The sequence below is a fragment of the Carettochelys insculpta genome, chromosome 4 (assembly GCF_033958435.1).
Source record: "Carettochelys insculpta isolate YL-2023 chromosome 4, ASM3395843v1, whole genome shotgun sequence".
Classification (NCBI taxonomy): Eukaryota; Metazoa; Chordata; order Testudines; family Carettochelyidae; genus Carettochelys; species Carettochelys insculpta.
The window spans coordinates 69,675,735-69,698,685 of NC_134140.1; the positions used below are offsets into that span (position 1 = coordinate 69,675,735).

The 22,951-nt window shown below is 40.7% G+C and overlaps 1 protein-coding gene across 4 annotated transcripts in view; it reads right to left on the reverse strand.

Annotated features, from left to right (window-relative positions):
* Positions 1 to 1,136: 1,136 nt before the first annotated feature.
* The window catches only part of CLCN3 (chloride voltage-gated channel 3), a 117,042-nt gene continuing 95,227 nt past the window's right edge, over positions 1,137 to 22,951 (reverse strand). For 2 of the 4 annotated variants that reach the window (XM_074993034.1, XM_074993035.1), the window contains 7 exons: positions 20,627 to 20,707; positions 17,140 to 17,685; positions 12,361 to 12,547; positions 9,413 to 9,811; positions 6,603 to 6,819; positions 2,978 to 3,053; positions 1,137 to 1,296 (listed from right to left, as the gene is read on the reverse strand). In XM_074993034.1, the coding sequence (XP_074849135.1) occupies positions 1,138 to 1,296; positions 2,978 to 3,053; positions 6,603 to 6,819; positions 9,413 to 9,811; positions 12,361 to 12,547; positions 17,140 to 17,685; positions 20,627 to 20,707 (1,665 nt within the window). In that variant the 3' untranslated portion in view covers position 1,137. The remainder of the gene's footprint in view (positions 1,297 to 2,977; positions 3,054 to 6,602; positions 6,820 to 9,412; positions 9,812 to 12,360; positions 12,548 to 17,139; positions 17,686 to 20,626; positions 20,708 to 22,951) is intronic. The other 2 variants (XM_074993036.1, XM_074993037.1) reach the window with 1 other exon arrangement.

Below are 22,951 nucleotides of genomic sequence, written 5' to 3' on the forward strand. Positions count from 1 at the left end.
ACTTGTAAACTTCCCAACCCTCCATTATATGTAGAGGATTTTGAATTACGTTATAAAAATCAAATGAAAGGTAGTATTAATTATGTAAGATATTACTGATTTGCATTTAATAAATCTTAATTCATAAAAATATAAATAAAGAATGGTAAAGTTTCAAGAAAAATATACATTTAGTGCAAGTTATGAATTACGTTTCCTTCTTCGGTGTCAGCAGTGGAACATCTTTTTGTGGAAAAGGAAAACTAAAGATGATTGATTTTGACTTCATGTAAAAAATATGTCCAGTGTTTCGGCATGCAATTACCATCAGATACACTTACATGGAATTGTTCCTGTTCTCAGTTATCAGAGTAGCAGTACTTTTTCCTCATACTGCACAATATTGGTATACATCAGTGTCTTCAATAATACAAAAATTGCATAAGACCAGGTCACATTATTGATATATTCTGCAGGAAAAGCATTTTCCTAAAAACTCAAGTTCCATATATTAATTTTTCTGAAATTACAGCACCTAAGGCTGCAAAATTTCACGCATGCTTCATATAAAGTATTACCTGTTCAATCTGCTTGTGCTAAAGCAGCTCCATACTGCCCCAGGCATTTCATGATGTACAAACTACATGTTTAATGGCACAAGAAAAACTCCCTTCTTGTGATCAAACCTTGGTAAGTCACTGTACATCTCAATATGAGAAACTACTACTTCAGAAGGGCACACCAATTTTAAAGAGGCTTTGTTACGGCTCAGGAGAGAGAGAAATAAAAGCTCTTCTGGAATGTAGAACGGTGATGTGTGCTAACTATATATTTCATGAGTTAACGTAAGAGTTTTCAATGGTAAAAAGGGCAGTCCTCAAAAGATGGCTCAATTCAAGTGATCCCTCTGGAAACCGGGACTAACACCACATCTCTTCAATGCTACAGTAGGGGTTGGAGAATTCTGTCTTCTGACACAGCACTATCGTGGCGTATCTGTCATCATGGAACACACCCAGTGCAGGACAGCAGAGGTTCACTCTCCTCGTATTACAATGAGGAGCTCCTGTCTGTGCTCCTCCAGCCCAACTCTTGAACGCCAAGGGCACTCATGCAAAAATCCAGCTCTTAACTCCAGCCACAGAAGACTCCCTCAGGCTAAAGGGTTGTACTGTTCAACAAATGAACCTCTTCTTCAGTTTCCTCTCCCTCCTCAGCTATGGGTTTCAGTTGAACATTATTGATGCGGGGTCTTGGTTTGCCGTCTGGGCCATATGACGGAGGATATCTTTTTTTGTTATAATGCCAAGGAGGCGCCTGAAAAGAATAAACAGAAAATGACTATTATTTTACAAGAGAAAAGGAAAAGAACTAACACATCTGTAGCCAAATCCTTTTTGTTGACAGGAATAGAGCAAATAGCCTGATTTTCTTGTTTAAATGAAAACATTTTATTAATAAAAATATCAAGTAACCATCATTTTGTTGAGAGCAGCGTGAAGGCACCAAATAGGATGTTCACTAAGCTGTAACCCATTTTTCATGATATGCAAGTAAATCAAGCAGATTCCAAGCCCATTCATATTTAATTTAATTAGTTTGTTTCTACAAAATAAGATTTTGATTAACGTATGCCAACAAAAAAGTAACAAAGGACAAAGAACCAAAGAGGTATGAATAGAAAGTGATATTGATCCCATCTCAAAAGCATCTCAAAATTATGCTCCAATTTAGCCATCAAGTGCTTGGTGGCCCAAAACCTTAACACTACATCAAACTTTTTTTTTAAATAAATTAAATTTAGAGGATCATTCCTGAGAGACATATTTGTTTAGTTTGGTATCTTCATAAGAGCACATGCAGTTAGAAAGCACAATTTAAGGAAAGTAAATAATTGTGTTTTCAAGTTAAAAACCTTAAACAATAAACTGCCAATTCTAAATGACTATGTACATTTTAAATTTTAATTGCTGTGCTTTTACGAAAAGGTCTTAATATAGGTGTGAAAAATATATTGATGTTGTATCAGAAAGAATGAAGCTCCCCTAAAGGATAATATCACAGAAGATGCAGAAAGCAGAAAGAATGAGCTGCTGATCTTGTTAATCGGTTAGTACTTTTTGTTTTCCTTATTGAAAGGAGGCATGAAATACTTGTGAAATAATAAAATAAAACATGAACACAATTAACATGTTTTGCACATAAGTAGCTACATTTGGAGGGCAGGTTTAGTAGAGATGCAAAAACTGCAGAGCAATTAGAGTCCAAATGAAGGTAATTTCTAGGTTATAACTAACATTAGATCACAACATCATAATGTAATGCTAGATCTAGGTTATGAAGCCACTAGTAAAATATTAACAAGGCATTCAGCGGCTTCGGGCATAACTAGGTATCTTACGAAGGGACACTGATTACTATAGATAATAGCAGCAGAAAATACAAACAATAAACACTTGCTTTTTAAAAGCATGCAGATGCATGGGGCGTAGCAGAGGGAGGTCTAATGCTGCAGTAAGTACAAATTATGTTCTGGTTTGGTTGGCAGAAAACAAAGTGAGTTGGGTTTCTTTTGGCATGATCAGCAAGTATTTAAAGCCGCCAAGATCAGACAAAGAAGTCTTTTAGTTTTAATACAAAAGCATCTCAATATGTACAAAATAGGAAAAGGAAAGAGTTCCCTAGCCAGGCCTTTTCCCATCTGGCATAATACAATAATCTGCCATCCTTCCAAGAATTTCAAAGTTTCCAATATTTGAGCTCTATAACTTTCTTTTAATGTTGTGATTAACAGCAATTTTTAGCAGTATGCCTATATTAACTTAGTTTTTACAAATATTTTAAAATGTATTCTCCTGAATATAAATTATATTTGTTGCACAGGAAGATTTGTTGTTGTTCAGCTGATGTCACTGTAAGAGTACACTGAACTGTTCACAAGTTTCATGCTTCCTGACTTCTAACATGTCTAATTAGGAGATCTGATATATCTAATCACCAAGGGTTCGACGTGCTGCTTTAGTTGCTCGAGATGCTCTAATATGTTCTTCTTTGTGATGATCCCCAAGACAATCCTGAAACAGATCATGTTATGCTAATAACTGTGTGAATCAAATGAAAAAAGTTCCAATCATAATGAGAAAGGTTTAAAATAGAGTAAAATGAAAACAAAACAAAAACAAAAACAAAAACACAGCCACCCTCAAGGACTGCAAGAATGCTAATAATGAAGTAGTTAAATGAAGAGTGATCTGACAATCAGTGCCTTTCCACAAATCGATAGTTATCACATTCACCTCCCTGAGTATCCATCCATATAACTCAGTTATAAAGAGTAAAACATTGGCACTGACACTGAAATTTAACTTCCTTCTTTCTGCAGTTACTCCTAAGCTCGCATAAATATTGGGAACTAAAAATTTAGCCCATCACATTAGAAGACAAAAACTGAAATCAAACTCTGGATTTTAGAAAAATCAAAGAAACTGCATATGAAGCTACCCTATACAACAAAACCATTCTGAGCTATAACCAACATCATAGTGGGCCTAACTCCTCTCACATCAGTTTTTAAATGAGGAGTGACTCAATAGAATCAATACATCAGTGTTAATCAATAGCTTAAAGTCTTCTCACAATAATCCTTAATTTATTATCACAACTATCAATTAACATAACTTCCTAGTACAAACTGTAGCATATTGTTGCACAAAATTGTTTTAATAAATGGGGGACTATCTTTTGATAAAATGTTTGATTTACAGATTCTCTGTTACTAGTTTTTCTTTTGCCATAATTAAGGGCAGGCCTACATCACAAAATTATTTTGAAATAACTATTCTCACATCTACACAATGCAACTGCTATTTCAAAATACTTTTGAAATAGCATTTTGCTTATTTCGAAATGGGTGAAACTCATTATAAGCAGAACAGCGCCCATTTCAAAATAGGTGCTGTTAAGGCAGGGAATAGAGCCTGTCCATTGGCTCTGTTTCGAAATAGGCTCTCTGTAGCTACGTCTACGCTAGCATTCCTCTGTTGAAAAAAGGCATACAAATGAGAGAAACTGAAAATGCAAATGATGTGCAGATTTACATATTTTTTCAAAAGAAGAAAAGCAGCGTACATGCGGCTCTTTCAAAAACAAACCCAGTTTTCAAAAGAACCTTTATTCCCTTTTTTTTTTTTTTTTTTTTAAAAAAACAAGTAAAGGTTCTTTCAAAAATGGGGTTTATAAGGTTACTCTTAGATTACTTTAGCCCTTTTGTCTACCAGGCAGTTTACTACTACCATTACCTAAATTATCATTAACTAGGTTTAAAATTTGACCAGCAGCAAATATTGAGCTGAGTGGGAGAACAAAAATGGTTATTGTTATAGCACAGCCTTATTCCACTGTAGAAATGTTTATAGAAAGCTATTTTAGTTTCAGAAAGTTCTCACTATGCTTTCAGCACATGCATGTGTTAATGAACAAATTTAAAGCAAATACATTTTAATCATCTTCCAAGCATTACTTGATAATGCAATTTAAAAAATAAATTCATAGCAGCAGCCCCTTTGCCAACAGCAAAACAAACCAACCCGCCACCCAAATATTTTACTTCTCTAGTTTATCCTGCAATAGTTTATTCATGCTAAACATAAAATTATTCAGGAATGCTCCATTTCTTGGGTGTCTCTTAAAGCAAGCTAAAAATAAAGCATGAGAACTGTGTCAAAGATTGATGCAGTTGGTTATATTCCACGCAGAATACTTGCGAAAGCCAAGTGTTCAGTTAATTCCGTCTCTTGTAAGTGCAACTCAATCAACTGTGTGCGCAAAAGTGGGGGCACCGAAAGACTATTTTAAAAAGAGGGACTATTGATGGCTGTAATTAAAACCCTATGGTGGAGTAAGGAATGAGGAGTTTGAGTGCATGAGGGGGCTCTGGGCTGGGAATGAAGTCTCCAGGCAGAGCCAGAAATGATGGATTCAGGGAGCAGGAGTAAACTCTGGGCTGTAGTTCAAGGGACATGAGTGATCTGATTGGGGCTGCGCTCTGGGATGGGACCAGGGATGAGGTGTTTGGGGTTCAGGAGGCAATTCTGGGTTGGGAAAAGGGATTGGAATGGAGAGCCCTGAAAGACCACCCCCCCACCCCCCAGGAAGCAGACCCACCACGTCCCTGTAACCCTAAGCCAATGAGAGCCAGAGGCTCTATATGTGCACTGGTCTTGCACCCACAGGTGCCAGCCCTGCAAGTTCCTCTGGTTCCAGTTCATGGCCAAGGGGAGATGAAGAGACAGCATTTGGGGTGGAGACAGTGTGCAGAACCTCCCTGGACCTAGGGGCTGCATGACAGGGTAGCACTTCTGGGAGCTGCTCAGAGTCAGGGAAGACAGGGTGCCCGCCTTAGTTGTGGGCCTCTGCTGTGCTGCTGACTGGACTTTTAATGGCCTGGTCGGCAGTGCTGACTGGAGTTGCCAGGGTCCCTTTATGACCAGACACTGGGCAACCCTAACTGGGGCTCAGGATGGAGCTTAGCTTTTAGGACTCTGCAAGACGGGAGGGGCCCAGAGCTTGAGATGCATCCAGAGCATGAGTGCACACACTGCAGTCAGATAACTTCTTAGTCTGAATCAAGTGGCCCACCTAACTGCAGGGCAGACACGTCCTGGGGGCACGGAGAGGAGAAAGCACTGCAGTGAAGGTGACAGACCCCAGACCCTTGGTGGCTTATGGGCACTGCCCTTGCTTCCAGTGACAGAGGGATCAGTTCAAAACCCATGGAAGCCCTGGGCTTGGGAAATATTTCATGGCCTGTGTAATGCAAGGGAGTCAAGCTAAATAATTATAATACTTCCTTGTTGGTATTAAAATCTGGGGAAAAAATCCTATAACTTTTGCGTTTTTAAAACAAAGCACAATAGACTTGGATTTCTAGAGCTCGTGGAACAAAATATAAATATCTTTGCATGGATGGCAATGGAGATTTACCTTTTACTTATGGTTTCACAATTGAGGGAGGAAGATGCTGTAGCTCATTACAAAGTTCCCAATGCAGGAAGTTAGGTATTCTCACCTCCTGCCTCATGAGGAAACCATTGAGAATAAAAAAATCCCATTATCCTGCATTTTATAATTGTTATTTCAAAAGAGAAAAATAAGGCTGTCCAGAGGTAAAATAAAACCATTTGATCCCCCCCCCACATGCTTTTGTTCACTCGCCACAGTCCATTTTTGAGAGGCTGGAAATGGACAATGTCAGAAAAGGGGAAGAGAGGAAATGAGCTTTTCCCTTGTATTTGCATGTGGTTTTAGTTCCTAGTGGTTATTTGTCAAACAATTCCATTCTGAGAGAATCTATTACTTCAAAGTTGTTCCTGTTGGAACAGTTTTAAAGAAGTGTAACTTTTTACAGGGCATTTCCAGTCCCTCACCAGCAAGTGAAATTGACCAGAAAAGTTCAACTTCCGGCTCAGCTTCAGGCTATACAATATAGAGGTCTGACTTTAACTGGGGCATTAAATGAGATAAGCCTAAATCATACAGGAATTCAGTTTAAGCTGTGGATATGTTACACTAGTCACCAGTATTACATCTGATCAAATTAACACTGTTTCTGCTGTTGTACTCACCCATTGTGTGTTACAAGGCACTGCCTCAGACCCAGCTTGCGGAAAATATCCACTACTATCTCCATTGGCGTGTGATCTGTCACGGTGAAAGGGCTCATATCAAGAATGCTTCTAAGTTTCAAAGGTCGAGGACTTTCTGCTGGAAGTGATGGAGTATGCTGGGCAAAACAGACTCTGGAACTGCCAACAATACCTTCCTGCTTCTTCCTAGCACTTTCTATTAAAAAGGAAAAAAAAAGGGGGGGGGGTAAAACATCATTTTTGGATTTAAGGGCTTTAGCGTAAAATGCAAGTTCAATAAATGGCATCATGCACCAACTAGATTTCATCTTGTGTGCTAATCTGAAATTTTTATTTTCATAATCACCTTTCTTTTCAATACATGTATTTCACAGAGAACAGCAGAATGGATATTTATTAAACAACATTTAACCACACTCTGCCTTTAGAGTAATTCAGTAAAGGTCTCAAAAATCAGAGGGTTAGCCGTGTTAGTCTGTATCAGCAAAAACAATGAGAAGTCCTCCGGCTTCTGCATCGGACGAAGCGGGTCTTTGTCCACGTAAGCTTATGCTCCAAAAATCTGTTAGTCTATAAGGTGCTGCAGGCCTTCTCGTTCATCTAAAAAATGCAGGCTGGAATGTAGTGGAACAAATCCTTTATACCGTTTGGGCAACATACATGCTATTTAATAATGTCTTCGGCAGTAGGGAACTACTACCGGTGTGTAGTGAACAGAAACAGATGGGTTTCATAAGGGTGGGAGGACTGTGCTAAAGTGTTCCCTCTAATTTTGCCATCCATGGGCAGAATATATTTTGTGATGTGCACCACCAATAAGAAGACATGCTGCCCACTGTGGGTGATTTGCTACCCAGCTGGGCAGCACCTGAATCTCTCCGGGCAGTCCAAGTGCTCAGCTTACAGAAGAACATTGTGCACTCACATGGAATGTACTATTGTTACCACACCTCTCCAATGCTGAAGCCGAAGCACATTCTTATGAGTGGGGAATAAGAGAGGTGCTCACGTGTCAGACGAGGACAGTGCATTTCAGTATTGCAAGGAACGAACTGTTTGTATGAAAAGTCAGAAGACACTATCAAGCGAGATTCGAAACTGGAGCAGGGTGGGCACATAGGAAGTTCAGGAGGCCTTCATTCTCCGTCACTCTGTCCCAGCTTGTGGATAACAGTGGTATGCAATAGCTGCCATTAAGTAAACAAATATGACTTCCTTCCTGTTGCTTGTTCACTACATTGAAATATTTGCACCATGTCATGGGAAGGTTTATTTTTAAATAGTGGCTGCTGTAGACATTGTGTAGGATTTCCTTCAATGCAATAAAATAACTTCCATTTACAATAAAGGGGAGTTGAGCATGTGAAGAAAGCATACATGCAAACACTCCACTGAAGGAATTGTCCAAAAACAGAGTGCAGTCTCATGTAACAAATACCCAGTAACGCTGCCAAGATTTGTCACGTAATGTTGGATATACCAGTGAAAGCTGATCAAATGGTCTGTATTAGTTCCTGAGAATATGCTTATCTGTGCCAGATCTTCCTCCCCTTTCCAGTCTTCCCTCATTTTTGAGCATAACCTTCCCTACATCCACCTTGTCTGAGAATGGTTCTTCAGATATATAAATTTAAGACTGAATAATTTCTACTGTGTAATTTAGATGGTAAACTGAATCCCATCTGTAATCTACTATTAAGTACTTCCAAAGGTAAATGAAAGACAACCTAGTTTAACGAAGGAGTCTGGCTCAGTTGGTGGCCAACTGGTGAAGCGGTAGGCATTAGCGGTCTCCAAAGCTGAAGGGATGGAGCACAGGCTGGCCAGCTAGGCAGCCATCTGAAAGTATACTCTGGTTTGCTGGCCAAGACGACTGCAGAGAAATCTCCAGCATGGGGGGTAACTGACTAGTGAATCCCAAAGACTTTGTGGGGCTTGCCCTCAACAGCTTGATGCTGCTCCACTGAAGGTGCCTGGGACCACTGCAAGGTGCCATCTAGACCCCAGAGGGAATTCTGGCGGATGCAAGCTGTCCAGTTGATGGACTACAGGAGCCACACTGCAAACTGAGCTGATGTGTAGGCAGTAGTCCAGAGGAGAGGACTCTGACTCCCTGCCAAGAGGGCCACCAACCCCCATTTCGAGAGCTGAAATACCCAGGGCTTTAGGCTGGGATTGGGGGCAGGGAGGTGGTCTGTCCCCCCAATGCTCCAGCCTTAAAGGCTAAGACTGCTGAGCAAACAGGGAGGTGAGAGCTAGGAGATCTCACCACTAGACCACCCAGACTCCTAAGCCCCTATTGCAGTAACACTGCAGACCCAAGTTACAACAGTTTCATTGCAGACGAGAAAGCCATGGCACAAAGCCACAAACTATGGCGAAGAATGATCTCCTTCCTTCCAGGGTATTATGTTGCGAAGTTAGGTCCTTTGTTGGGGTTTTCATTATCTTTTCTCAAGCATCCAGCACTTTCCACTGCTGAAGAAGACAAGAGTACTGAACTAGATGGTTAACTGGTATGTCACAATGTGGCAACTCCCACAGTTTTTATGGAAGTGAGCCCTGTTTCAGAACCTATTGCTGCAAGACACCACCATGAAAAGAAGTTCTAAGCATGCTCATCTAAGGGATGTGACACAAATAAGCAGCCTGCGTTAGGTACCTGGACTATAAAACACATGAAACATTCAGGTGGAAAAATAAAACAAACATACACAGTAAATTCTGTTCTGAAGTATTAATGCATTTGAGTGAAAACATATAATCTTATGGAATTGTAAAATAATTACCTATTGCGATAGTTAGGTCTCTCCTTAAAGCAAATCCCACTAGTCTCTGAGACTCTTTTGACATTATCACAGGGAAACCATTATAGCTGGTTTCATTGATCAGGTTTTCTATATCATCTACTGTCATGTTATCCTGGGTCAACACTGCCAAGGGTGGATCACTTCTTCGAGGTCTCATAACGTCAGCAGCCAGTGTAGTGTGCGTGAATTCTTCTTTAGCATCCAAGAAAGGATAGCCGTTCAGCCGGATGTGAGCTTCATAGATGCCTTCTCTACCAAAGGCGTCACCCACCCATTTACTGGTCATTACTGCAGCCATGAGGGGCACAATATATTCTAGCCCACCTGTCAGCTCAAATACAATGACCACTAGGGAGACAGTCATCCTTGTCACACCACCTGCAAGAAAAAAGGAGCCTATCAATATGTTATCTGAGAGAACATCCTAACTAAGAAATTTCCCAATTTCCTGTCACCTGCCAAGTACTAACCTGTCAATAAAGACACCTACAAAAGATTAGTTTGTTAACAGCAACAGCATCACAACAAATAGATACTAAAACTCTAGAAGTGACAGGGGATATTTGAAAGACTCATGAAAACAGAACATAGGTTGTCTTAAGAGAGAAAACACAGAACTCATATCATATGAATGTACTAACAACCTGATACCTTAAAATAATCCTTATAATTATGAACTTATTTCTGCCAACATGCTTTACCATTTTTTTTAAAGAAAAGAATTAAGGCAATGGTAATGGAAGCCCACAAAGATCAATATTTGGCAAAAACACTGAAACTGTTTGTAAAGGCAATCAATGGGGAACAATAGAAGGGCTGCACATGTAAAAGGATTAGAAAATAAGTAAGTTTAGTGTTTTCAACTGAAAACTATAAAGAGAACCCAGACCTGACGAAAACTACCTCCTCTCTGAACAACTGGAGAAGATGCAGTTAATAGTGATTTTTGCTCTCTTGTAAATCACACAGGTCCTACCAGATAACAGCATCAACAACACACACACACACACACACACACACACACACACACACACGGATATCTGAAATATTCACTTCCACCTCAAAATTAACTGATCAAATTTTTGCCTCTGTAACCCTCTGGTAGCTACTGTAACTTCACTTGATAGAAAGCATTCAGAAAGAACTGAAATTATATTGGATTTTCTTCTACAGACACAAGTAAAAGAAGTTCAAATTAAATCTTAGTTTTTTAAAATAAGATTATGATGAGCCTGTTTGTCAGGCTGTGCGTTTTGTCCCACCCGGCTCATCTAATCATTTACTGGTATGATTTGTTTAAAAAAAAAAAAAACTGTACAAATAGCTTTTCATAAATTAAATTTAAGCCAATTTATTCAAAGTATGTCCTTATTTTGGGTGCCCAACTCCAGGGACCGTGAAAGGGCCTGATCAGTGTATTCTAAAAGTGAGAGCCTTAATAGCATCTCAAGTTGGACTCTTGAAATCACTAGACCCATTTAAAAAGCTTGGTCTTCCTTATTACATATGCTCATGAAAATAGTTTTAGCCACAGATATGGAAACAGCAGTAGGCACAAATCAAATACTTCTAAATAATTCCAACATCTCTTAATTTACCATCCCTTAACTATGGAGAAAATAATATGCCATGCATTTCAAAGAATGTTTCATTCTGACTAAGGGCTCATTAACATCTCAATGCCCAAAGAAAATAGTGGACTGCAGTATTTAAAGTCTTATATTTCACAGCATATAATCTATATATTGAAAGTGATTTCATTTAAATCCAAATCAGACTGCAAAGAGTTACAAAGAAACCCCACAAAACTGAGGTGATTGAGCAACAAAATTCAGGATGAAGTTCCACGTCAATAAATACAAAGTAATGCACAGGACAAAGTATAATCCTAACTATATATACACAATGATGGGATCACAGCCATTACCACTTAAAGAAATCTCAGAGTCATTGTGGGCAGTTCTCTGAAAATATCTACTCAATGTGCAGCAGCAGTCAAAAAAAGCTAACAGGATTTTATTGATATTACATAAATCCATGGTATGCCCACATATTGAATAATGAATGTAATTCTGGTCACACCATCTCAAAAAGATATATTAACATTGGAAAACAAAAAATGGCAACAAAAACAGGGACATGGACCAGCTTCCATATAAAGACGTGAAATACTGAGACTGTTCAGCTCAGGAAACAGATGACTGGGGGGGAGGTATATGACAAAGGTCTTCAAAATAATGAATGGTGGAGAGAAAATGAATATGGGAGTGTTATTTACTCCTTCAAACAGCACAAGAACATTGGGTCACCCAATAAAATGCATAAGATGTGATTTTTCACACAGTGAACAATTAACCTGTGGAACCTGTGAAGGCTAATGGTATAACTGGGTTACACACACACACACACACACACACACACACACACACACACACACACACACACACACACACACACACACACACACACACACACACACACACACACACACATCTAGATATGTTCATGGAGAGAGGGTTTATCCGTGGCTATTAGCTACGATGGGTAAGGTTGCAGGTATCCTTAAGCTTCTGACTACCAGATGATGGGGCTGGACATAGGATGGATCATTTGATTGCCCTTGTTCATTTATTTTGAAGCGTTTGGCATTAGCCACCATGGGAAGACACAACATTGGGCTATGTGAACCACTGAGCTGACCTGATATGTCTGTTCGGACGTTCTTTTTCAGTATTCAGTTCACAGTGATTTTCTATAAAGATGTGCACATTTTCCTAGTTACGTAAAAGAGCACTGTGGAAGAAGCTCTTCTAAAAATGCACTTTAGCTTTAATAAGCACAACTTTTCTTCCTTCACTTCTCAACTTACTATGTTCAATAACAGAAAAGAAATCAGACCCTTATTTGTTTTGTTACAATTTAGTTACCTAAGCATGCAGCAGCACCAACCATGGCATATAGGCCTGGTGTGATACAGTCAGCTCCAACTTCACACCACTCCTTGAAGATAAACCAGTCATGGTGATAATAAGCCAACTGCTCCACTGCAATTCCCACAATCCTTCCTGCTATTGCTCCAATTGCCATACTAGGTATGAACAAACCTGATGGAACCTGCAACAGAAAGCAGAATGGCTAGTTTGGTAAAGATTTAAAATATATAAATACTCTTTGCTTCTTTTTATTCATGAGCTACTTCACACCAGGCAAGCACATAGCCGGGGAACCTTTCATATGCTTGGACAAGTAATGACGATCACAAGTCTGAAAATGAAATGGACAGACACTCTCCAATTGCCACCTATGGGGTCCTGACACAGGAACTGCCATTGTAAAGGCAGTAGAATTTTAACACAAAAAGACACTGATTCCTCAATTATTTTAGTACTTGGGTATGTTTCTCTTTCCTTTACACTTTATGTATTTAAGCTTCAATCTGTCATTAAGGCAGAACCAGAAGCTTAGTTCTCTAGGCAAATACCAGAGTTCATCCCCTATATGTGCCCAAATCATAGCTGTGTAACCAATACTGAGAAATCTAAATGAAATGCCCTTTAATCTTTGGCATCTTGGAGGCTCTTACCAAATACCAAAAAACACTTAAGACCACCCTTACTAACAGCAACAGGTCAAGTAAGGCATTATACATGGCTAGACCATTATGTCCACACTGCAAGTTACAATCCTATTGTGATTTTTGTTACTTTCTTCATTTAAGCTCCAATTTCCCTGCTCATTCCAGGATCCAGAGATGCAACTTGGGCTGGTACTATGATTCATAAAAAAAGCAGAGCAAAATCTGACTTATGCCAGCAGCACAAAGCACTGTGACAATTCAGCTGTGTAACAATTGCTGTTTATCTTTTCTCCTCTCTCAGGAGCAAATATTCTCTCAGAAAAAAATATTTGTCTAAATTTATCATTAAAATTTGGAAATACACTGCTCTGTAATACAGTCAGCAATGCTGAAAATGTGTTGCATCTTGTCCGACTTACGAATCTTACTGTACATGTATCTGTCCTATCTTGGCTAAAGAAGAACACACACAATACAAGCTTTGTTATCTGGCTTGCCTGGGAACAGTGGTTGCCAGTTAATCAAATGTGGCAGTTACTCAAGCTTTTTCACCAAACTCAAAAAAAATGTTTAAGAAATGAAACAACCTTACTTAGCATTACTCCCTTTTACACTGTCACTGTGCAGAGTGCTGTAATTTACTGCTCCTCTACTGCCTCAGGGCCGCCAAACAAACGTGACTTCCACAAACGCTGGAAAATGATGCTGGATAGGTATCAGAATTTTTCTGGTTAATGGAAGGGGGAAAACTATTGCTGTCTATGGCAGATGCTGGTTAAACAAGTTTTCTGGATATTAAAGAGCCAGATAACAAAGCTTTTACTCTATTAACTTAATTGAGCCCTCCTAGTGGTTCGAGGTCTATCTGACCCCAATGCACACAAAAGACTACATACATACATTTGTGCCAGACCTGTGCCTTCTCATACATAGAGCAGTCTCAAACTAGGATGAGGTTAATCTTTTTACTGTGTTTTATCATCTTAGTGGTTGTGGTACTTGTATGGCAGAAGAGTCAATACATACATAATGGGGTCATAGTTACACCCCTAAATGTTAGTCAGTCGGGAAACAAAGTAAGGATGTAAAATCCCATTTAATGAGTTAACCAATTAACTGGTTTCACTGGTTAACCATCAAATGGGGGGTGGGGAGGAGAGACTGGAGAGGCCACTCCAGCCAAATGGACAGCCACCATCTGCAGCAGCATCAGGCTCAGCATGGGTGCTCCAGCAGACTCTGGGTGTGCCATGGGCAGCGTGCTCCAGCCTGTCCATAGAAGCCCCTGTCCATGGGGACTTCTCTGGCCATGCTGCAGCACCACCCATGGGCGCGACCCTCTGCTCTTGTCAGGCAGGGGGCTGCTCCAGCCCCTACCAGTTAACCAGGCAATTGCTAACATCCCTAACCGAAAGGTACGTCTTCCAAGGTGGGGTCTAGGACACGTAACACTTAAAAAATGTAAGTAAAAACCTGATATGTAAACCATTGCTGCTTCTCCCTTTCCGTAGTCCCATACTATACAAAGGGCAACCTGCTATCATCTAGCTAAAAGAGAGAAGACATTTGATACGGTTTTAATCAGGCCACAACTTCATTATCAAGACGTGTGGGATTAGCTGACGGATAAAAGCGTACAGCACAGGTAGCCCTATGCTCATTCAATATCCACACAGGGACTTCTTCCATCCCAGTCCCCAGGCTCCAATGCAGGGACCTTACCACCCCCTCTCCCCCAGAACAAGGGTTAAGATGACCTATAACGCAGTGTGGGGGAGGGGAGGGTGGCTTGCTGCTGTGCCAGTCGAGGAGCTCAGAGCCTCCCTCACCATTTCACTCCTCTAACAAACATCTCCTTTTAAGTCCTTTAGCAAGCCATTTATCGGTCTCTTATCTCTTCCTTATTGCACTGAACATCCACTCCACCCTTACATAATGAGTTGTGACATCATAACCTAACTCTCTTCAGAAGGGTTATCTGTGTTTCAATGAATGGGGAAGGGAAAGTGTTTAAAACAAAAAAATAACACCACCCAACCACTCCACCTTAGCTGATTTGGTGGTGAGGGAAAAATTCCTTCTTTGCCCCCACCACAACTAGTCTGACACCCACAACTAGTCTGATGCCCCCCTGAGGCGGCAGAAACCTGGTATTTTGCCACCTCCGGGGGAGGAAGGGTAGGTGCTTATTTGTCTGATGTGGGGAAAAGAGGCTTTTCCTGTCAGGCTTGCCCCTTTTAACTCCCTACCCTTCCAGTCCCTGGTGATGAATCAGCATTGCTGTGTTGGGCCACTCCCCACTTTGCAGCAGCTTCTAACCCACTGCCTATAAATTGCTATACACCTGCCCCTGGAAAACTGTACAATGCTCCCCGCCCTGCTTAACAATGTGGTGCTGTTATTGGCTTGTCTGTGTATCTGCTGTGGTGTTAAGTGTAACGAAAATACACACAGGAGTTACCGGGGTCAGTTAGACCACACGTTAATTGTGCAGGTATTCCTGCAAGATAATCTTTTATTCTGAGACATCAGTTACGATATAATTATATAGATCTTTCAGCATTACTTCTGCAATTGTAGTTTCACTACTTCTCGTTTTTCACTAAACTGCACAGAAATGGTCTGAAAGAGACTGTGGCTGCATCTACACTATGCAATACATTTGAATTTAAGGCAGTTAGCGTCATCGTACCAAGTGACTGACTTCACTATAAACACCATTAGCTCGACTAGGGAGCACTGATGTGAACATTACATATATAACATAATATTGTCGGAAAGGGTGAATGCAGCATCAAGGTCGAATTTAAAGACATGGCACTTCCACACTGGCCTTTATTCAAAAAAAAAAAAAGGAAAGAAAGGTGCTTTCAAAATCGGGGTTTCCTTTCTAAGGATGCCCATCTACACTGCTAGCTTGCAGTTCGAAAGCAGCACTTTTAATGCTCCAGGTGGCCACAATGATGCAAATGAGGTGCTGAATATTCATACCAGTGTCTCATTAGCATTTTTGACTGACTTTCATTTACATGCCCCTTCTGAAAGGGAGGAGCATGTGTAGATGTAGCCTTATAGTTGCAAATGTAATTTTGGAAAATGTAAACAAAAACAAAAACAAAAAAAAACAATTCTTCAAGCTCTGCCCGAGTCTGCAAATGGCCACCACCCAAAGCTTTTAGAGACGTGTGTATTGCTCCGTTTATCTCAAAGTATTGCCAACTTTGAAACTTTTGCCAGTAATTTAAATATTGCTAGTTATTCACTGCTTATCATTTTGCCAGCAATGTCCAATTAAAGTTCTCATTCCATAATGCAAACTCTCCCATCACCCACCTGCATTTCCCAGGTCAGTTTTAAAACCCTAGAAGACACAGCTATGGACTCTTCTTACAAACTGATAGCATGTTCAATAAATGGAGACTCAAATATTACAAAGAAAAACCTTTGAAAGTGCCACAGAATTTTCAGTCTGCTGCACGTGTGATACAGAAACCCTGGGATTTTACCACTAATGAAGGGAAACTGATTTAGGGGAAAAAAAAAAAAAAGATGTAAATTAGTTACTGAAGATGGAACATTTTAGACTTATCCCGGTTCTATGTATGACCTTTGATACAATCAGAAAAGGAAACAATAGCTAAAACATGGACTGACTGATTCCTATAGATTTAATTTGGCAGCTTTGAGGTGTTATATCATTTTGATCGATTAATCCAAGATTTCCAATGCACGTGGAAGGACTATGCAGGGAAAGTGGATGGGGTGATGCTGCATGAGTGGATAAGGGCAGATCTTTAGCACCACATAGTGGGGTTGGTGAATATGATTGGTTTCATTTTCCTGAAGTGTTCCAGCTCAACAGTTTAGGAACACCACCCTAATCTGTATAACACCAAAGCTTTTTCACCACATAAAACTTGATGTACATTTCAACATACACTTCAGCTGAAGGATCAAAATGGCAGTTTAAAGGTAAAATTAAAATAGTATTTTAAGAAGTCGTTTCAAGAATCTAGTGAAGAGAAATACAAAAAAAAACCCATTATTTTTCAAATAGCATATTTAAAAAGGAATTGTTTTTTCATGGAAGACTGACAGAAAGCTAGAAATCCATTACATTAAAGCTTACCTTGATACCAAAGGTGAAGACCGTCATAATTATTTTAAATATAAGTGCTAAACACAGCTGCCATATGGCTGAATAAACTCCAGTGCCTGCTGGACGATCGGGAATATCATCTACTATCTTACTGGCATTCATGTCATTTCTGTAGTCACAAAGGGAGGACGATTCTAATGGTCCACAGTCTGTGAAGAGCTCTTTAATAAGCTCACTGGTATTGAGCCGTGTGTATGGATTAGGAAAGGCAATGACAGCTGTTATTGCTGCCACAATGATGACCTCCAGGACAGGATACTTCCCAAATTTTGTTGATTTGCGTCGGCGGCACCAGGCGATGTTTGCACGGATGAAAAATGCTCCCCACAGGCCGCCAAACACTCCCAGAAGAATAAACGGGAACAGTTCAAACAGGTACCAAGGGGTATGGTATTCCACATAAAAAAGAACAAGACGGCTGTTACCAAAAGGATTGATGGACCGCAAAACAAATGCAGCCACTAAAGCAGCAAAAAAGGACCTCCACAGTGTTTTCAACGGGAAATAATAACTGACCTGCAATGCAGACAAGTTACAATTACCAGCAATTCATTTTAAAACAATTTCAAACTATTCCAAAATGAACAGAAAATACAAGCATATTCCATTGCTGCTCACTGTACTGATGCTAAGTACATGCACGCTGTGTTGTCAATCAATCATTACAATGTTGCTTATGTTCATCACTTCATATTTTTAAAGTGCTTCTGAACATTTCATACTCCTGTTGTGTCACCCACACTGAACACTGTGAACACAACACTGAAGCCTCCAGTATTTTAAGAAGTGGGCACAGTTCCCAGTAACAGTTACATTAAACCAGTTTTAAAATTGCTATGTTTTAAAGTAGTCTAACAATCAGTGCACTTACCTTTGGTCCCCAGCATGCACAATACCAGTCTAGGTACCCACTATTCTTTTTTTCTCAAATATTTACTGCCATTAATAACACTAACTACCCCTCACTGTAGGTAGCAAGAGTGGAAACATTAGCATTAGCCATGGCTTCAAGAGGTTGCCGATATTTTGAGCACGATGGCCAAGATTTTAAAAAAATGGAGAGAGAATATTTAGGAGCAAGGCAAAAAAAGATTGTTTAGCTTCTTCTGGTCTTCAGATTAAAGGTCCTCAGAGTTTTCAGTAAAATATGACAGCAACATTCAGACTGTGGCCATGTCTGCACTTGAAATGCTATGGTGGTACAACTGAAGGGAACTGAAGCTACATCTACACTAACAGATAAATTCAATTTTATTAAATTTGGTTTTATAACTCTGGGTTTTATAAATTCGATTTTGAGTATCCTCACTTCCTAGAAAGTATACACAAACTGAGTTAGTGCTGCCACACTAGAGTGGCCAAACGTTGACTTGAAGCAGTGCATTGTGAGCACCTATCCCACAGTTCCCTCAGCGCTGCATTCTACGCCCTCCCGCCGGGCCCTGCTGCACCTCCACCGCTGGCAGCGCTGACCCTGCTGCCTGATTGCTGGGTCTCCGCAGACTGAGGGAGCCAGAAAACTGACAAGCACTGGTGTGCCTGGCTTGCGGGAGCTGGGAGTCAGGCGCAGCAGGGAGCCAGGTACTGTGCTGGTCTCTTTCCTGGCTCCTGTGAGTGGCAGAGAGCCAAGAGTAAGGAGCAGCAGCGCCATCAGTTTCCCAGCTCCCCACCACTTGCAGGAGCTGGAAACTGATTAGAGCTGCTGCGCTGGTCAGCTCCCTGGCTTCCACCAGTGGCAGGGAGCCAAGTGCAGCAGCACCAGTCAGCCCCTGGAGGCTAATGAATTTGATTCAAAGACATGAAGCTTGCACACTAACCTTCATTTGAACTGGTAAATTTGAACTTAACACTACACCGCCCCAGTTCTGACAATATGATATGGATATTAATGCTCCCTAAATCAAGCTAATGATATTTACAGAGAAGACAGTCACTTGCTACAATCAAGCTAACTGCCTTAGCTCAGTGGTTTGAGCATTGGCCTGCTAAAACCAGGGTTGTGAGTCCAATCCTTAAGGAGGCCATTTAGGGTCTGGGGAAAACAGATGTCAGGGATGGTGCTTGGTCCTGCCAAGAGGGCAGGGGACTGGACTAGACGACCTCCTGAGGTCCCTTCCAGAGGGATCCATGAGATGTGGATCTCCATATATATATATTTAATTTGAATTTATCTCAGTGTGTAGATGGAGCCTGAGCCACTTTCTATAGACACTCACTTCAGGCCTGGGGGCAGCTTGCCTGTCAACATAATTAATCCAGCTTGCTGAAATGTGATAACTAGGTTGATGGAAGAGTTCTTTCATCATCTTAGTTCTGTCTACACCAGGGGTTAGGTCAGCTTAAGTATGTTATTCACGGAAGTGGATTTTTCACGTGCCTAGGTGTTGTATTGAGTTGGCTTTTGACTGTTGACCTAGCCTAAGGCGCTTTAAATAGATGTAAGGAGATAATCAGAAAGAGCATAATGGTCTAAATATCCTCTTTGATCTCCCCAATACATATTTCTAGATTGGTATGCATGGTTTATATTCTTGAGAGACAGACTTTCACTGGCTTGACAGTTTTATAACATAACTGATTTGTTATCAGTTTGTACCCCACAGTCTGGAATCTTTAAAACCAACATTACAAGTTTGGTTTAACTTAATTTGCAAATTATTTTTAAAGGGTCTTTTGGCCCAAAGTAAGCAAAAGAAATAGGAGTACTAAAAACTTTATTCCCCTCCCTCTCATTTTCTTTTAAATTAAAGAAGGTACCTTCCAAGTGTCAGCAAATAAGAACGTTAGGAAGACGTTAAGAAGAAAGATATAATTAATGCTGACCTACACTATCTAAAACAGACTAAATCAAAAAGGCTCTCAAATCAGCAGATTTTTTAAACGTAAACTGTAGGGGGAAAAAAGCGAGTGAAGAAGCAATTACACAAAAAGACCTAGTGAACTTCGAGTCCACAGAGGTACCTGTTTTTTCTTTTCTTCTCATGGGGAGGAGGGGAACTTGTGTGTGGATGAACCTGACTTATGAATTGTCAACAACATTTAGTTTAACTAGATCCACTTGTGAGCAATACAGTTGCAGTAATGGAATCTGCCTTTCTCCAGAGAAATAAAACAAAGAAGAAATGTTGGCCTACTACAGTTACCTGAAACAAAAAGTTGAGTGATTTGCCCTTGCCAGAACTCATAATACTTAACTGACTTAAGACAATTACGTTTCACAAAGAAATCTATCAGACTAACCAGAGCAGATTAATAGCTAGACCAGGTACTTATCAAACTGTAAGCCAAGAAGCTCTCCTTAAGGTTTTGAGAAAGTGGCTTCACAAAGAACTTGCTGGAGGATCAGGCCCAATAAAGGACCTTTCTGTTAGGAAAGGCTCTGCAGGAAATAACTTTGAGACTATAGGTGTTGAAGCATTTTTAAATATATTTCCTTCTGTATTGTCTTTTTACGTACCTCCTCCAAACTAAAAAGGACACCACCAATCGGGGCACCAAAGGCTACTGACACTCCAGCAGCAGAAGCAGCTGATAACACCTAGAAAAGAAGAATGGTGTGGTTTTATTTGTGTATTTGTGATGCATTTGAAAAATCAAAAGAGAATGTAATCTTATGATATACTACTAACTACAGTACACAGGTTTATGTGACACCGAAGACCTAAAAATCCTAAAATATGGACTGATTAACTTCCTCCTACCTTCCTCTCAAGGACACAAACAATTACCCTGCCTACTTATTCCTAAACTCACAGATCAGCTTCTCCAGCCCATGTGCTGTTTTTCTTTTCTTTCCTTCATAGTTGTATTTTCTCCCAGCTTCCCATGTGACCACTGCTATCTGCTGCCTGTGGCATTAGAACCAGAGATGGGGGGAAAAGAACCCACAGTGCATTGCAATCATATAAATCACTTTGAAGACAGGGAGGCTCGGAATACAATAAATGCACAGGTAAGGATTCTGGCCACTGTCATAGCATTATTAGGGAAGTACAACAATTCTAATTAGAGGGTTAACTGAAATTTACGGGCACCCATGCTGGAGGAAGTAGATTGCTCAGGTCTCACTGGAGTCCAGAAGCAGAGTTCAGGAATGGAGCAAAGGGCATGCCCTAGCATTAAAATAAATGCAGAATAAAATGTGGGAGGGAGCAAGACATAAATAGTACTAACATAATTTGCTGGTAGTAAATCTAGGTGGGATTCTAGAGAGGGCAGAGGTTCTCTAATACATTTAAAACATTAAACAACACAGAAGACACCCTCCTTTCTCTTTCAATTTGGTCATATCTGTTAGCCCTTTCCCATTAATCCTTCAATTCTGGATGTCTGAATATTTTGTCCCTTCAATTTGGCAGACATTCTAATAAAATAAAATGTATTTCCTTCATTTTTCTTTCTTCTATCTACTTTTTTTTCCTGGTTTCTATTTTCTCTACTTTTTCTTCTTATTCAGTTACTCTTCTCTTCTGTACCATTATTAATTTTAAATATTTTGCCCTGCCTCTCTATTTACAATATTCAAGGCGGCTTCCAAAATTTTAAAACACCATACATAAAAATCAAAATTACAAGACCCCAAAGGGACCTAAAACCTACTAAGACTCAAACTACTAAGACTAAGACCTAAAACCTACTAAGACTCAAACTACTAAAACCTACACACAGACTCAAACATCATTAGTCAATGTATTCGCTGGGGACTGAAATGTGATGAAGGGATTTTTACAGCAACTTTTCAGATGGTTATTGACTGTCCAGTTAGACAGCTGGAAGAGCTCACAACTGCACTCTGGGAAGCCGTGCGTGTTGTAAAGAGTCCAGCAGCAGGCCCAAGGAGCGCGCTAAGGGCAGAGCCGCTGTCAGCCGGCACATGATGGTGCTGGCCCTTCGGACCCCTGAGCCACGTTCCCACCCCCAGCCAGCCCTTGCCAGCGTCCACAGGGCTGGTCCACGTACGCACCCCTCCTTGCTCACACGCCTTAGTGGCCTGCCTTTGTTGGGGGTGGGTTGAGAGATCGCCCCATGAGCAGTGAGCATGGGGAGGGATGAGTGTCTAGGGCCCAACAGCAGCAAGTGACCCAGAAACAGCCCAGAGAAAAGTGAGTGACATGGCTGGAAGCCTGTCCCAGCCAGGTCATGTGCTGTGACCCTGCTGCTGGGAGGAAGAGGGAGAAAACCTCCTGCGTGCCCCGCTCCCTCCAGCTTTCCAGTGAGCCCTGCCCGACCCAATGGCCTAGGAGTTCTGGACTTGTGCCCCATATATGCAGCTGAGCTGTTACATGGGCCTGGCCCCCATACCAACTGGTGCATGCAGTGTAGTGACGCTCGGCAACCTACCCCTGCATGCAGGCTGCAGGACCTAGGCTATAACAAGCTGTGTCTTAACTCGGGCTTTTGAGAGCCGTTAGCCCTGCCAAGTGGGGTGGCAGCCTGAGCCTTGGTCAATTTCAGAATGTTAAAACTTTGGTTAACCAATGAAGGGAGAAGCAGGAGCTGCTCCAGAAGGGCCGGCACACCCCCCACCCACGGTGGCCCCATTGGGCTAGAGCAATCCCCTCCCCATGCCAGACTGATGAATAAAATTATAAAACAATAAAATTCATATTAAGCATTAAATTCTCAATTAAAATTATTGTATTACATTCAAACAAGACCTGAAAAATATTACAACATGTACCTAATACTTATTCTATAATAATACATAATTACAATAGGAGTAACATTTTCTTTGGTGGCCCTGAAAGCTACCAGTTTTCATTTGTGCAGCTCTCAGTAGGGT